General features: G+C 35.6%; 2 protein-coding genes across 6 annotated transcripts in view; both read left to right on the forward strand.

The window, feature by feature from the left end:
- The window catches only part of wu:fb13g09 (ATP-binding cassette sub-family C member 5), a 64,508-nt gene extending 59,055 nt beyond the window's left edge, over positions 1–5,453 (forward strand). The window contains exons 33-34 of the mRNA XM_051128466.1: positions 989–1,153; positions 4,075–5,453. Of these exons, the coding sequence (XP_050984423.1) occupies positions 989–1,153; positions 4,075–4,173 (264 nt within the window). The 3' untranslated portion in view covers positions 4,174–5,453. The remainder of the gene's footprint in view (positions 1–988; positions 1,154–4,074) is intronic.
- A 1,582-nt stretch (positions 5,454–7,035) lies between these two features.
- The window catches only part of med12 (mediator complex subunit 12), a 36,295-nt gene continuing 26,041 nt past the window's right edge, over positions 7,036–17,289 (forward strand). For 3 of the 5 annotated variants that reach the window (XM_051127573.1, XM_051127574.1, XM_051127576.1), the window contains exons 1-16: positions 7,037–7,247; positions 8,153–8,257; positions 8,748–8,939; positions 9,054–9,213; positions 9,362–9,537; positions 10,064–10,174; positions 12,330–12,602; positions 12,696–12,842; positions 12,933–13,032; positions 13,127–13,263; positions 14,494–14,625; positions 14,703–14,829; positions 14,929–15,163; positions 15,243–15,297; positions 15,400–15,576; positions 16,762–16,906. In XM_051127573.1, the coding sequence (XP_050983530.1) occupies positions 7,146–7,247; positions 8,153–8,257; positions 8,748–8,939; positions 9,054–9,213; positions 9,362–9,537; positions 10,064–10,174; positions 12,330–12,602; positions 12,696–12,842; positions 12,933–13,032; positions 13,127–13,263; positions 14,494–14,625; positions 14,703–14,829; positions 14,929–15,163; positions 15,243–15,297; positions 15,400–15,576; positions 16,762–16,906 (2,374 nt within the window). In that variant the 5' untranslated portion in view covers positions 7,037–7,145. Of the gene's footprint in view, positions 7,248–8,152; positions 8,258–8,747; positions 8,940–9,053; positions 9,214–9,361; positions 9,538–10,063; positions 10,175–12,329; positions 12,603–12,695; positions 12,843–12,932; positions 13,033–13,126; positions 13,264–14,493; positions 14,626–14,702; positions 14,830–14,928; positions 15,164–15,242; positions 15,298–15,399; positions 15,577–16,761; positions 16,907–17,289 lie in introns of all 5 variants that reach the window. The other 2 variants (XM_051127577.1, XM_051127575.1) reach the window with 2 other exon arrangements.

Consider the following 17,289-nt stretch of genomic DNA (forward strand, 5'->3'; position numbering starts at 1 on the left):
GACAAGTACTTTACATAATAACTGTACATGATAATGTGCAGAAGAGGCATTTAAAGGTTAAGAAGCAAATAGTGCAATATGATTTGTGGTGCATCAACAAGTAAACATTTGTTAAGTCCTTATTAGGTCCTTGTAACGTGGAGTGTTAATGAGAAAGTGTCTGGTGCATATAGATAGAAATGAGTGTTTCTACAGGTGGTTTGTCTAGCCCACTCATCTGTATGTAGCACACTCAGAGGTGCACAATGTTTTCTGTGTAACATGTAGTGTTAATAGAAAAGTGTCTGGTGCATATAGAGATGAAGAATGCGTTACTACAGGTGGTTTGTCCAGCCCACTCACCTGTGTGTAGCACACTCAGAATTGCACTTAACCTTAACATTGCGGATAAGGTTTCAGAGGGGGGTGAGGTGGTTGGAATTGAGGGCTCTCATAGCCTGGGGGAAAAAGCTGTTGAGCAGTTTTGCATTGCGGGTCTGATGCTCCTGTAGCGTCTTCCTGATGGCAGGAGCTGGAAGAGATGATGGGAGGGATAGGTGGGGCCCTCCTCAATACTTCGATTCCCGTCTTGAGGTCCTTTGCCGATCCCGCTCCCCTCTTTCCTCCCAGTTCTTTCCTCCCTGTCATTTCTCTACTGTCCTATCACAATAAAAAGGCATAAAAAAGCCCCAAAAAAATAACTTAAAAAAAAATAAAATAAAAATAATAATATAATTGAAGTCTATAGGAACTAAAAGTCTTTAGTAACCAACATTCTTCAAAATATCTTCTATGTTCCACAGAAAGAGCAAAATAAACACTACTGGCTATTCAAAAAAGACAAGCCATTCAATATGTTCTGCCACCGTTTCAATTAAACATATATCAACGCACACACACACACACATATTGTGAAGTCGTATATTTAAAAAAAAATGCAGTATAGGAGAAACGAATGGATTTTAAACATTCATGTGCTGTGTGTAATCTTGTGACGTGTGTGTTTCAGATCCTGCTGTTAGACGAGGCAACAGCTGCTATTGACACAGAGACAGACCGACTCATACAAGACACGATTCGCACCTCGTTTAGTGGCTGCACCACCCTAGTGATCGCACATCGCCTCAACACTGTGCTGAACTGTGACAGGATTATGGTCCTGGACCAGGGGCAGGTGGGTGCTTTTGTTTAAATGATAATGATACAATCACCACAAAGATTGTTTGGACAATGTATAAGCAGGGATCAGCAATACAGGTCCTTTTCAAAAAATTAGCATATTGTGATAAAGTTCATTATTTTCTGTAATGTACTGATAAACATTAGACTTTCATATATTTTAGATTCATTACACACAACTGAAGTAGTTTCAAGCCTTTTATTGTTTTAATATTGATGATTTTGGCATAGAGCTCATGAAAACCCAAAATTCCTATCTCAAAAAATTAGCATATCATGAAAAGGTTCTCTAAACGAGCTATTAACCTAATCATCTGAATCAACTAATTAACTATAAACACCTGCAAAAGATTCCTGAGGCTTTTAAAAACTCCCAGCCTGGTTCATTACTCAAAACTGCAATCATGGGTAAGACTGCCGACCTGACTGCTGTCCAGAAGGCCATCATTGACACCCTCAAGCAAGAGGGTAAGACACAGAAAGAAATTTCTGAACGAATAGGCTGTTCCCAGAGTGCTGTATCAAGGCACCTCAGTGGGAAGTCTGTGGGAAGGAAAAAGTGTGGCAGAAAACGCAGCACAACGAGAAGAGGTGACCGGACCCTGAGGAAGATTGTGGAGAAGGACCGATTCCAGACCTTGGGGGACCTGCGGAAGCAGTGGACTGAGTCTGGAGTAGAAACAAGCCACTTTTGAACCAGAAACAGCGGCAGAAGCGCCTGACCTGGGCTACAGAGAAGCAGCACTGGACTGTTGCTCAGTGGTCCAAAGTACTTTTTTCGGATGAAAGCAAATTTTGCATGTCATTCGGAAATCAAGGTGCCAGAGTCTGGAGGAAGACTGGGGAGAGGGAAATGCCAAAATGCCTGAAGTCCAGTGTCAAGTACCCACAGTCAGTGATGGTCTGGGGTGCCATGTCAGCTGCGGTCAATGCAGCTAGCTATCAGGAGATTTTGGAGCACTTCATGCTTCCATCTGCTGAAAAGCTTTATGGAGATGAAGATTTCATTTTTCAGCACGACCTGGCACCTGCTCACAGTGCCAAAACCACTGGTAAATGGTTTACTGACCATGGTATTACTGTGCTCAATTGGCCTGCCAACTCTCCTGACCTGAACCCCATAGAGAATCTGTGGGATATTGTGAAGAGAAAGTTGAGAGACGCAAGACCCAACACTCTGGATGAGCTTAAGGCCGCTATCGACGCATCCTGGGCCTCCATAACACCTCAGCAGTGCCACAGGCTGATTGCCTCCATGCCACGCCGCATTGAAGCAGTCATTTCTGCAAAAGGATTCCCGACCAAGTATTGAGTGCATAACTGAACATAATTATTTGAAGGTTGACTTTTTTTTATATTAAAAACACTTTTCTTTTATTGGTCGGATGAAATATGCTAATTTTTTGAGATAGGAATTTTGGGTTTTCATGAGCTGTATGCCAAAATCATCAATATTAAAACAATAAAAGGCTTGAAACTACTTCAGTTGTGTGTAATGAATCTAAAATATATGAAAGTCTAATGTTTATCAGTACATTACAGAAAATAATGAACTTTATCACAATATGCTAATTTTTTGAAAAGGACCTGTATGTATCCTCTAATATCATATTTGTTTTAACAGTGCGCAAGCTTACAAGAAGACTGTCACTCACTCCGAAAACAAACAAACAAACAAAAACATACCTGTTTTCTTTTTCTTTTCTTTTTTTCAGTAGACTGATAACAATGCTATAGTGTCTTTATCAGGGTTCGTACAAGGTGCTTAAAGTGCTCGAACTACTTGAATTTGATTTGGAAAAACCCTTGAAAATTGCAATATTCCTGAAGAGGTACTTAAAAAGTGCTTGAATTATTGAAAGGCAGTGTATCTATTAGTTTTTAATTTTATGTTTTAATATTTTATATTTAAATTTTAATATCTTAAAAAAAAAACAATAAAACAAATCTAGCAAGCTGACAGCAGTAGTACTGACAATGGCGTGTAACCATGGCTGAAGACGCAAAAAAAAGCAAATCAACTGAGTGAGTCATTTATTGACGGAACCGCTTCGATTGATTCAAACTTGTGACTTTGATCATTCATTTCAAGCGATTCACTAGCAAAAAAACAGATCAAATTAAAAGAGCCATTTTTTGAATTGAATGTAGTGATGGGCGAAACTGAGTTTTTTTAAACTCTGAATCAGTTAAACCATTGCATCGCAAAGTGATTCACTGTTTTGAAGTGCTCCAATTGGATCGCATATCGCGAATCATTCAAAATCAAGATATAAAGTATTTGAAGAATATTCATTGTTCATGTTCATGATTTAGGTGATAATCAGCCCCAAAGGTACGGTTTGTAAAAATCTCACAGAGCATAATGAATTAGTTAAATGTGATAACATAATTGTGTTAAACATTCAATTCTATATATGCATATAGAGTGAGCTGTCAAATTAACATTAAAATGTGCAGTTGAAATAAAATGGTTACCAGTGTTGTTTTAAAAGTGTTAATGCATTTGTTTTGATGTTTTCGTTTTTATGTGTAAAATAATTTAGAACAGAAAGTTAGTGTTATAAAATCTTAATGTGTCATTTGTTTAGAGATTGCACTTGGTTTGATATTTTCTATCATAACACTGTCTATATATGAAGTGCCATCAGATTTTCTTCTAAAATTAGCATTTTTAACAGGCTCCTATATTTATGTTTAGTTATTTCACTTCAGTTGCATAGAACAGGACCTATACATTGCCATTAGAGCAAAATTACTGAACCTACACATTTTATATGAGGTTTACAGGGGGTTTTGCATCTGAACTCTTCATATACAGTATGGACTATATAAGTAACTATACTATATAACTATACACTATATAAGTATAGTAAGTCAAAGTCATGTTTATGTGATATTTTATCTTTGAAACAGATTTTGGAGTTTGACACCCCTTCAAACTTGCTGGCCGATGAAAACTCACGTTTTCATGCCATGATGGTGGCAGCAGAAGAAACGCTTCGCCACCCCTAAGAAGTAAGCAGGCAGTGAAGACGTGGAGCCTTTGCTCAACAGCACATCCAGAGAGAGCAGAGCTCCTTCAGCCTGCTAAGAAGATTCACACCAGAAATAAATCCTTGAAGCTGCTCAGACTGTACTTTAAGACAACGATAATGCTGTAGCTAGTGAGATTTTGTGTTTATATAGTATATAATGTCATGAAGAAGAGCTTTCCAATGGGAACGTTCACTGATGGCACTTTATTTGTGTTACACGGCTGAATAATCCTGCAGGACTCCTGCAGTCAGTCTGAACAAGTGTTGATTGAGTGTGTTTCTCGTACACATCTTCCTTCTGCCTGTTTGGCAGAAGTAAATTTTGCACACTGGTAATTTATTTGTTGTCATGACTTTCGGCATTTTGTATGCTCTATAAAGGTATGCAAGATATGTATTGACCATAAGGTAACCTGTTTATTTGCCTTATTTGTATCTGATATTTTCAAGGATATGAATCCAACCAAAGATGACATTCAGATCAGTCACACATATCAATCATTCCAGGAATCAGCACAAAATGTTTTATTTTTATTATTTTGTATTATTTGCTTGTGCTTTTGTTACTCATACTGTGTAAGTTTTGTGCCTCTGCTGTTATATATTTGGGGGATGAGCATTGTGCAAATACTGTAACGTGAATGCAGTAATTCAACAAGACAGTGCTGTTATTATTTGTAGTCTAAGTGCATATTTCTGACATCACATCTGTTTTCTTTTTGTTTAAAACTTTCATTGTTGGGTTATTATGCTGGGTTATGTTCTTAGAAGATTCATGGAATCCAAAGAGACTTTAATATATGTTTGAAATCAAGTTTAGTCATGCACATGTGGAAGCTGGGAAGATATTAATCTTAAATATCTCATTAATTCTTGAGGAGTGCCTGTACTACTTTATATCAAGACTACGCTCTGTGATCTCTTCAGGAATGAATGACTTGGTTGTTTTTATTTTCCAGGCTGAAAATTGCACGTTTAAGAACCTGAATTATGCAGAAATTTGGGTCTATAGCCCTTCGGGGGTCTATATATATTTTTGTATAAATATATATGCCATACTGTGCAGTATCTGTTTAGATATGTATCTTAGAAGTATCAAGATGAAGAGAAATCGGTTCACAAGCTTAGATACAGTGTGCTAATCGTTAAGAGTTGCCTTGTTCTTTATGATTCAGAGATTATAGTTTTGTGGTTGTTTTATGAACACTTGTTTTATGAAAATGCTTTATTAAATAAAGATTATATTTATACATTTAACTGTTTTGTGCGTGTGGTTCAGGTAAACCCCAATGTGTTTTCAAAAAAAATTTACCAGTCAAAAGTGTTTTTTTTTTCTTTTGCTTTTTAAAGAATTCACTTCAAGCAGTGATATTGTGAAATACTTTTACTATTTAAAATAACTGCTTTCTATTCGATTATATGTGACCCTGGACCACAAAACCAGTCTTAAGTCACTGGGGTATATTTGTAGCAATAGCCAAAAATACATTGTATGGGTCAAAATTATAGATTTTTCTTTTATGCCAAAAATCATTAGGAAATTAAGTAAAGATCATGTTTCATGAAAATATTTTGTAAAATTCTTACTGTAAATATATCAAAACTTAATTTTTGATTAGTAATATGCATTAGTAAGAGCTTCACTTGGAAACTTTAAAGGAGATTTTCTCAATATTTAGATTTTTTTGCAGATTCCAGATATTCAGATAGTTGTATCTCTGCCAAATATTGTCATATCCTAACAATATACATCAATGGAAAGCTTGTTTGTTCAGCTTTCAGATGATGTATAAAGCTCAATTTTGAAAAATTGACCCTTATGACTGATTTTGTGGTCCAGGGTCACATATTTTAAAAAGTAATTTTAAAAAAGCTAAATTTTCATCATTGTTACAGTCTTCAGTGTCACATGATCCTTCAGAAATCATTCTAATATGCTGATTTGCTGTTCAAAAAACATGTATTATTGTTGTTATTATTATTACTATTATTGTTATTATATTCATGTTTAAAACAGTTTTTTTTTTTTTTTAAATCTGGATTCTTTGATGAAGAAATTACAAAAATTAATACTTTTCTTTAGCAAGGATGCTTTAAATTGATTAAAAGTGATGATAAAGACATTTATAATGTTACAAAAGATTTTTATTTCGGATAAATGCTGTTCTTCTGAACTTCATATTTATCAAAGAAACCTGAAAAAAAAATTTACTCAGCTGTTTTCAACATAATTATACAATAATTATAAATGTTTTTGAGCAGCAAATCAGAATTTTAGTATGATTTCTGAATGATCATGTGACTGTAATAATGATGCTAAAAATTCAGCTTTGAAATCACAGGAATAAATTACATTTTTAAATATACTCAAATAGAAAAAAGTTATTTTAAATAGTAAAAACATTTCAAAATATTTTACTTTGTTTTTGCTGTACTTTGGATCAAATAAATGTAGGCTTGGTGAGCAGAAGAGACCTCTTTAAAATAAATATTCTGTTCAAAAACGTTTTACTGGTTGTGTAGTTTATAATAATAAGTTATTTTACCTGCCTATTCTGCCATATTTTTATATTTTATGGCATAAATTATATAAAGACAAACGTTATATAGACATTATGTATGAAAATCTATTTATCATCTATGGCACTCACTTAGGACTTTTATCATCCTGAACAGTAAACTTGAAAATGCATTTTTCATTTGCTTAATATGATCATACATCAAAACTACAACACATAGCAAGTTAACCACAACGACGCTGCTGGACCTCCTGATATAACAAGTAAAATCCATCAAAGAATCTCCATTTGTTGTACTGGAGGGACTTTTATGTTGTCTCGTATTTACCCATCATTCTCGTCGGAGCGGAAGCATCGGTGAAGCAGCGGAGCTGTAGCCGCAGCAGCAGCGCTCAGGATCGGCCACACACCGGGCTGACATGCCGCGGGGATGATGGCTGCCTTCGGCATTCTGAGCTACGAACACAGGCCTCTTAAACGGCCTAGACTCGGTCCTCCGGACGTTTATCCACAGGACCCGAAGCAAAAGGAGGTTAGACGACTTTCCCTCTTCCTCTGTAGCGACGGTTAATATTTAAATAGGGATTTAAAAGCGTTTTTCAGGTCTGTGAAGATCAGGCCCTGCCGTCAGCTAACGGCCAATAACAATGAAACGAACGGCTCGGTTAGCTCAACAGAAAAAAAAAACACAGTTTACGCCTCAGATTATTTCGTTTTTCACCTTTAGTTGTTATTGCAGATGGAAAGGCAGACAAAAGGGTCGTTTTAGTGGTGAAACTCAGCTTTAAAAATGACGTGAGAATCTGTATTTGTCGTGGTTTGTATTTAAAGCTGCTTTCATCGTTCCAGTGCCATTTTTAAAAGGGCCTCTTCAAACCTACAACCCTTATTAATCGTTATTTTCTAAATTTTAAGAAAGAAATATTTTAGATGTAAACAGTCCCAATAGCCTGCTAGTACTGTCGGGATGTGTGTTTGTTGACAACTCCTTTTGAATGTATGTGTTTGTTATGGGTGCGTTTTAAAAATTAGCAAGCCGTCTAGCTAGGCAACATTTCTGGGCATGATGTGTGTGTTAATGTGCGTTTGCACATTAAAGATCTATGCATGCAAAAATATATGTACGTGCCTATGATGCCTGAAATGCTTTAAGGTGCTGTCTGGCTAGATACAGTTTCAGTTGTCAGCAGATAGAAGCAACAGAAAATACATATGAAGGTATCATCACTGTATCATTATATAGTCTTATTTTTCAGTATTGCATGTGATAGAATTGCACATGCAGATTTTTCTGAATTCAGTGATTGTTGTCTTGATGAATTTTGTGATTTTATTAGGACGAATGACTAAGTCTCCAGCACGCTGAAATGAAAATGAGATATTCATGCATAGTCATAGTCATGAAGTAACCAAAACTGTCATTCTCTCATTGGTTAGGATGAGTTGACGGCTTTGAACGTCAAGCAAGGATTTAACAACCAGCCAGCTGTTTCGGGCGATGAACATGGCAGCGCTAAAAATGTCAATTTCAACCCTTCAAAGGTAAGATTATCAGTGCAGAGGTTATCTGCATACATACATTTTATCTATTTACAAATTGTTGGAAACACAGAACCTTATCTATTTTTGCTGGGTATCTGGACATTGTGGTATCCCAACGAATGAACTGATGCTTACAGATATAAAAAGTGGTCCATACCACTCTCAGATTGTTTTTTATATATATATATATATATATATATATATATATATATATATATATATATATATATATAATGCACAATGCCAAATAGGACATTCCATAAAGTTAGAAAACATTAGATCAAGATATATTAGATCTATTAGATCCGACCCCAGATACCAGATCCTAGATCCTGTCAACGACTCAATCCTCATTTTTAATCTAAAGCAAATTAGGTTTTTAAATTCCTCTTATTTTCAAATAGCCAATGAATCTGGCATGGTGTTAAAACACCAACCAACCAACCTCATTTGTTTACGCTTGGCATTCCTGTTACCTTCTGCTTTTCAGATCAGCTCAAACTTCAGCAGCATCATTGCGGAGAAGCTACGCTGCAACACATTTCCAGACACTGGCAAGAGGAAGCCGCAGGTTAATCAGAAGGACAACTTCTGGCTTGTCACAGCGAGGTCACAGAGCTCCATTAATAACTGGTTCACAGACTTGGCCGGGACCAAACCTTTAACTCAGCTCGCTAAAAAGGTTCGCTTTGTCATCCTGCTGTTTATAAACTATAAAAGCACACAAATCACTGAATGTCACATTACAAGGTTAAGTGGTTTTTGATCATTAGTCTAATTGCTGTGTTTGTCCTAGGTTCCCATCTTCAGTAAGAAAGAGGAAGTGTTTGGCTATCTTGCCAAGTACTCTGTGCCGGTGATGCGATCAGCTTGGATGATTAAAATGACATGTGCGTATCACGCTGCTATAACCGAAACCAAGGTGAAGAAGAGGCATGTCATTGACCCCTGTATAGGTTAGTGTGGTTATTATGCATCGCTCTATCGAACATGCAACGCTGTGCTTGTTTAATCTGTGAACGAAGATAAAATGTCCTCTGTTGTTGTGCTGTATAATTGGGCTTTGTGCTGCAATGCCTCACTGGTTTTATCTGGCTTGTGCAGAATGGACTCAGATAATTACTAAATACCTGTGGGAGCAGCTGCAGAAGGTGGCAGAGTTTTACAGACAGTCTCCCAGCCAGGGCTGCGGTTCTCCTCTGCCTGCTCCCCCTGCTGAGGTGGAAACCGCCATGAAACAGTGGGAGTACAACGAGAAGCTGGCCATGTTCATGTTTCAGGTAGGTGGGCCTAGTTTTATTTAAAGATGCAGTGCTGCTGTCTCATAAGTGAGTGAGTGCAACAAAGAAACATTGAGTTTTGTCTCAAAGGTCGTTTTTAAAAGGATAGTTTACCCAAAATTAACATTTCATCATTTACTCTGTCTTCGTTGCCACGTGATCCTTCAGAAATCAGTTTAATATGCTGATTTGCTGCTCAAGAAACATTTTTTTTCTTTAAACAGAAGGTTCAAAACAACAGCATTTGCTTTGTACAAAAGTACATTTCTAAACTGTTGCTTTTGATCAGTTTAATGCATTCTTGCTAAATAAAATTATTAAATTGTTTTAAAAAAAATTCTGATCCTACACTTTTTAACTCGATAACTATAACTAAATATGATACTATCACCTGTCATGCCACATTAAAGAGCATCAGATATGTAAAAGTGCCCACTGTCCATTTGTAAGTCCTTTAGCAAAAGGGGAGTGTTTTTGTGTGTTTGTGTTGATGGGATTATTTATTGTGTGTGTGCATGTGTAACAGGATGGCATGTTGGACAGACATGAGTTCCTCACCTGGGTGCTGGAGTGCTTTGAGAAGATCAGACCTGGAGAGGATGAGCTTCTGCGATTTCTGCTGCCAATACTGTTACAGGTCAGTTAATACAGCATGATGCTGCATGATCCCAGTAGATCTGCACAGTCCCTGGCTCTCTGTGTTTAAATTGATTACATATTTCAACCAAAATATACACATTTTGCATGTGTTTAATGGACTGCTCGTTTAGTATCGTTGGTATGGAAGTTTATTAATTATATTGTGAATTGGCGTTTATTTTTATATTTTCTGTTTTGATTTTTAAAGTAATAGCTGTTTTGTTTTGTTGTCATTTTTAATTATTTTTATATAATTTTTTTGTTTAACTTTTAGTTTTTAGTTTTAATTTATTTAGTGTTAGATATTTTAGTACTTAAAAATGAAAAATATTGCCTTGGCAACTAGCTGAAATAAGGTTTTTTTTTTTATGCTAGTTTTTTGTATGCTAGTTTATTATGTTGTCAGTTGTCATTTTTTGTGTTTTGTTTTTTAAATTTTTATTATTTATTTATTTTTTATATGTAGTTTTTTTTAGTAACTTTTAGTTTAGTTTTAATTTTATTTTGTAAATTTTTAAAGTAATAGCTGTTTTGTTTTGTTTTGTTGTCATTTTTAATCATTTTTTGTATAGTTTTTTTTGTCTAACTTTTAGTTTTAATTTATTTAGTTTTAGATATTTTAGTACTTAAATGAAAAATATTGCCTTGGCAACTAGCTGAAATAAGTTTTTATATTTTGTTTAAAGTATATACAGTTATTTTGTTGTTTTGTTTTTGTTTTTTTATGTTAGATATTTCAGTACTTAAAAATTAGACTTTTTTTTGGATTTTAATTTTTTTTTTTTTTTTTTTTTTTTCTGGTGAAAGAAATAAATGAAGAATAAAGTTGAAATATTAAGTGTTTTGCATGGATATTTGTGGAGTAATCCACTGTTCTGTAGAGGTTAATCAAAATGACAACTCTCATCTGAAATGCATAGCAAAGTTAAAATGACTTTAGAAAGATGGCAGCATCATTATTTTACTTTTACACAGAGATTGGTAGGTCTGTTCCATTGACTTTAGTTATCTTTGTTGCAATACATGCCAATGGCAACAGTTGAAAAATATGAAAAAGCACTTGTTTTTCCCTCAAAGTTTGCATGTCTTTAACTCATGAAGTATTAAAGATATCTTAATGCCCTTTCAGATGATGTTTCTTAACAAACTTTTGGCATCTTCATTTTAAGGCTCTACATGTTTCAGTTCCAAAGATATTGTGGTCTAAATATGGCTTCAGGAGTAAAATGTAAAACTACACATTTTCAGTGGCCAGAAACCAAATGTGGTTTCACTTTGCATTCAGCTGATACTTTTTTCTTTTAAAGAAGAATGTCTGAAGAACAAATGTGACCCTGGACTACAAAATCAGTCTTAAGTAGCACGGGTGTATTTCTAGCAATAGCCAACAATGCATTGTATGGGTCATTATAGATTTTTCTCTAATGCCAAAAATCATTAGGGTATTAGTAAAGATCATGTTCCATGAAGATATTTTGTAAATTTCCTTCCATAAATGTATCAAAACTTAACTTAATTTATGAGTAGTAATATGCATTGCTAAGAACTTAATTTAGACAAATTTAAAGGTGATTTTTCTCAATATTTTGATTTATTTTTTTGCACTCTCAGATTCCAAATTTTCAAATATCTGCATCTCTGACGAATATTGTTCTATTCTAACAAACCATACATCAATGAAAAGCTTTTTTATTCAGCTTTCAGGTGATGTATAAATCTCAGTTTCAAAAAATGGACCCTTCTGACTAGTTATGTGGTCCAGGGTCACAAATAATATTGAAATTAGAAATGTATCTTGTTTCCCTCTATTAAAAACATTTCCATTGAACATACTTGCTCAATTGCTATAAATATTATTTTTTTCCAAAGTTTGCATGCCTGTAACTCAGTACTGCCCAATGCTGTGCAATTCGTTAAATTTGACCCCTTTTCAATAGTTGAAAAACAAATGTGCTCACATTTTTACCTGGTTTTGACAAGCAAACAAACCATTAAAAGTTCCAGCTTAGTTTAACACAGCTTTAATAGAGATTTCTGCAGTTTTCGCCCAAAATCAGGGCAGAGAAAAAGCCATAAAGGATTTAAGTGTGTCTTGACATGGTGATTTTCTGAATGGAGTGTGATTATTTTGACCCTGTCTTTATTTCATTCAGTACTCGGGAGAGTTTGTGCAGTCAGCCTATTTATCTCGACGGCTGGCGTATTTCTGCACACGCCGGCTCAATTTGCTTCTGAGCGATGGCAGTCTTGGACCAGGTCCTGGCGGACATCCGGCTCACGGCATTTCGGCACAGCAAGGGAACGCTCTGCCTCCCACCCCCACCTCCCAGCCTGCAGGGGGCAACCAGCCCCAGACCCCCTTTACAGACTTCTACATTTGTCCCCAACACAGGCCCGTGGTGTTTGGACTCAGCTGCATGCTGCAGGTACTGCCATTTGTTTAATTCCAGCTGCGTTTCTGTGATTCCTGTCTTTGAGTTGCTTTTGACACTGGTTTTGTTCTGTTTGTCTCTCTGTAGAGTATTGTGTTGTGTTGTCCCAGCGCTCTGGTCTGGCACTACTCTCTGACAGATAGCCGTAATAAGACCGGCTCGCCATTAGACCTTTTGCCAATCGCCCCCTCGAACCTGCCCATGCCAGGGGGCAACAGCAGCTTTAACCAGCAGGTTTGACTTCACCTTATTTTTACATGATCTGATCTTCCGGGACTTTATCTAATCAAAGCAGTTTATCTGAAGGAATGTGATGTTTTTCAGGTTCGTGCAAAGGTGAGAGAGATTGAAGAGCAGATCAAAGAGAGAGGACAGGCAGTAGAGTTTCGCTGGTCCTTCGATAAGTGTCAGGAGACAACAGCAGGTGGGCATGAAGGAGGTCTTCAGCATGTCTGGACAGGACTTTTTTCAGTCCTGGTTACGCCTGTATAATGTGTGATCTGTGGTGTGTCCGATAGGTTTCACCATCAGCCGGGTTCTGCATACATTGGAGGTTTTGGATAACCACAGCTTTGAGAAGTCTGACTTCAGCAATTCCCTGGATTCACTGTATAACCGGATCTTTGGTTCGGGACAGAGCAAAGATGGACACGAGGTAAAGACAACTGTGTTTTTATTTGTTGTTATGGGGTCTTACTGAATTTCAAAGCATTGGGGTCAGTAAGAAATTAATAGTTTTACTCCGCAAGGACAGATTAAGTTGTTCAGGAGTGACACTAAAGACTTTTATAGTGTTACAGAAGATTTGTTTCAAATCAATTAGGGCTGTCGTGATTTGTCGATTCTATTCAAGTGTTAATGTTAATGTGTAATGTACTTTAGCTCTGTTGTTTAATACATTATGTATTTTAACAATTTCTTGCTTTTGATATTTCATATAAGCTTATTATTGCCTAATTGCCATTATATTTGTATTTTTAAGTCATTTTAAAGGCTACTGTTTACTTGCATCTGTTTTTATTACCACAAAAAATTAATTATAATTATAGGGCCCTAAGAAATCTGTTTTATTTTATTTCAAGTTTTCCATTTAAATTTTTCTATACTCTGTTTAATGGTTACATTACATTTCTCTTTTTTTTTTTTTTTCATCAAAAAGCCTGTACAATTAATTAAGTTTTACAGTTTTATTTTTACCTAATTCTGTGTTTTCCATTACTTTTCTGGAATCCGTTTTAATAGTTCTATTAAAATTCTAATAATCAAAAGTGTCTTCAATTAATAGATTTTTATTTTTAAAAAAATAATGTATCTTTTTATTTATTTGTTTATTTTAGAAATATTGTGTATTTACATTTTCCTCCTAAATAAATTCGTCGGGTTTTTTTTTTTTTTTGGAAATTAATAGATTAGATCATTAGTTCATCAAAGAATCTGCATTTTCAATGTTGATAATCAGAAATGTTTTTTGAGCAGCAAATCAGCATATTAGAATGATTTCTGAAGGATCACGTACATGACACTGGAGTAATGATGCTGAAATTTCTTCAGCTTTGAAATTTCTTTCAGCTTTGATCCCAGAAATAAATTACGTTTTAACATGTATTCAAACAGAAAACAGTTATTTGAAATCATAATAATATTTGACAATTTTACTATGTTTAATGTATTTTTGATCAAATAAGTGCAGTCTTTGTGAGCATAAGAGACATCAAAAACAAAAAAATCTTACCGACCCAAGACTTTTGAATAGTAGTGAACCAATAATGGAGTGTTATATTAACAATGTAATTAATGTGTAATAACTATGTAATACAAATTATATACTACTAAGATGTTTTTAGCTTGATCTGATGTTTGATGTGTAATGTGCTGGTCGCTGTAGATGAGTCCAGACGACGATGCAGTGGTGACGCTGCTGTGTGAGTGGGCTGTTTCCTGTAAAAGGTCAGGGCCGCACAGAGCTATGGTGGTGGCTAAACTCCTGGAGAAGAGGCAGACGGAGATTGAAGCAGAGGTACTGCTGGGAACCATTATGTTTCATTATGAAAGCCACAGCTGCACTGTTTCTAATATGTTTCTGTGTGTTTTTAGCGGTGCGGAGAGTCAGAGGTCGTGGATGAGAAAGGCTCTGTGTCTTCAGGGTCTCTGTCTGCTGCCACTCTGCCTGTCTTCCAGGACGTCCTACTGCAGTTCCTAGACACACAAGCTCCTGTGCTCAGTGAGTTCATATTTTAGCATCCGTAGGGTTTTCTTTCCAGTTCCATTAATCAGTTCAGAGGTTTAAATGAGCTAAATCTTTGTCTCTGTGTCTGTAAAGCTGAGCCGGGGAATGAGAGCGAGCGAGTGGAGTTTTCGAATCTCGTGCTCCTCTTCTGCGAGCTCATCCGTCATGACGTCTTCTCGCACAACATTTACATGTGCACCCTTATCTCCCGTGGTGACCTGGCCTCCGACTCCCATCTGCCCCGCCCGCGTTCCCCCAGCGATGAGCCCTCTGACGAATCAGAGCGCAAAGAGCAGGATGCAGGAAGCAGTGTTAAAATGGAGGCAAGCTTTTTTAAATTTTTTCTTTTTTCCCCAAAGTCAGTTTTTATTGCTTTTAATTGTTTGGATTTTTGTTTTTTAGGATACTGGTATGTCAGAGTCAATGGAGATTGATCACAACTCGAGCGCTAACTTTGATGAGGTTGGAAAAAGCATTTCACTACACTTGTCTTGTAATAGTAATGGTACCTGATGTTTGCTAACTGAGGTCATTGATCAAATGTACTGTTGTCTGAACCTTCAGCAGATGTTTTCTCCTCCAATGCACTGTGAGTCGAAGGGAAGCCCTTCCCCAGAGAAACCTGCCCAGGAGCAGGAGAGCAAAAGCACTGCCAAGGATAAGGGCATGGACCCGGCCTTCCCTCTGGTTTACGAGCAGCCCCGACACATACAGTACGCCACCCACTTCCCCATTCCTCAGGTGAGCTCACACAGGACTGATGGGAATTGTTTTCACAACATAGGCAACCCGTCAAAATAAATCTTTGGTTTAACTTGGAGATATATATTACTACTGTTTAGTAGAAAGTACGTAATACTACTACTACTACTACTACTACTACTACTACTACTACTACTATTACCAAAATTGTTAAAACTTTATTTTAGTAAGGAATAATCACACAATATTCCTTTCATGTTTTAATTTTAATAGTAACTGTGCCAAAAATTAATTTAATTTTCATTTGATTAAAAGATAAATTAAATTAATATTTTATGCCTCCATTTGATAACCAGTAAATGTTGTAAAAATAAGCTTTAATAAATTAAGTTGTTTTTATGCATTCAAATAATTAGACATGCTTAAACAGAATTTGGTAACAATTTCATAGGGCCCTTAACATGTAATTTTTGTTAAACTTTTAATAATTTCATGTTAAATTGTATAAATTAATTAGACCTGCTTTTTTTATTTGATTAATAAAATGTAATTTAACTATTTAAAAAAAAAAAGAGTCCAGAAAAATTCAGATGGAAAAAACGGAATCCAGAAAAATTAAAACTGAAAAAACAGAATTTGGAAAAAAATAAAACTGAATTTTGGAAAAATAATGCTTATTTGCTTAAATGCAATAGTGGGTTGTTTTATTGTACACGACAGAAATCAATACTTTTGTTTAACAAGGACAGATAAATTGATCAAAACTGATAGTAAAGATATTTATGATGTCAAAAGATTTATATTTCAAATAAATGCTGTTTTAAACTTTTTATTCATTAAAGAATCCTGAAAAAATGTATCAAGGTTCACACAAACTGTTTTTATTGATAATAGTAATAATAAATGTTTCTTGAGCAAAAAAATCAGCATTTTAGAATGATTTCTAAAAGATCATGTGACATTGAAAACTAGAGTAATGATGCTGAAAATTCAGCTGTGATCACAGGAATAAATTACATTTTAAATTATACTCAAATAGAAAAAAGTTACTTTAAATTGAAATACTATTTCACAGTATTACTGATTTTACTGTATGTGTGATCAAATGCATGCAGGCTTGTTGAGCATAAAAGACTTATTTCAAAAACATTAGTCATATCGATCCCAAAGTTTTGAACGGTTGTGTATATGACTAATATTCTGACTAAACTGGTTGTTGTTCAGGAGGAGAGCGCAAGTCACGAGTGTAACCAGCGTCTGGTGGTTCTCTATGGGGTTGGCAAACAGAGAGATGAAGCTCGCCACGCCATCAAGAAGATCACCAAAGACATCCTGAAGGTTCTTAACCGCAAGAGTACAGCAGAGACAGGTGCGTCTCAACCCATTTGCTGTTATTTTCTCTATGAAACACAAAATTTGTCTTCTTTGAAGAATCTTTTTGCACCTTTAGCAACCTAACTATTATTTACTGAGATAACAGATCTTTACTTTCTCCTTTATTAAAATCAGTCTTGGCTGCAGTTGTGTGTTTTAGCTTCACCTTTCGGCTCTGAGTGACACCGTTAGTTCTCAGTCTCTCCTCAAGGGCCGAATCACTAATGCTCAATTTCATTAGTCTTTTCTTCATTCTTTTCCTCTCTCCTCCATTATTAACGCTCTTTCATGGCACTGAACCTCTGTTGCTGTCATTGAATATTCATAGCTGTAACCCCATTTTAATGCAAATAGCAATCATTGACTTATTATATTCAA

The sequence above is a fragment of the Labeo rohita genome, chromosome 14 (genome assembly GCF_022985175.1).
Source record: "Labeo rohita strain BAU-BD-2019 chromosome 14, IGBB_LRoh.1.0, whole genome shotgun sequence".
Lineage (NCBI taxonomy): Eukaryota > Metazoa > Chordata > Actinopteri > Cypriniformes > Cyprinidae > Labeo > Labeo rohita.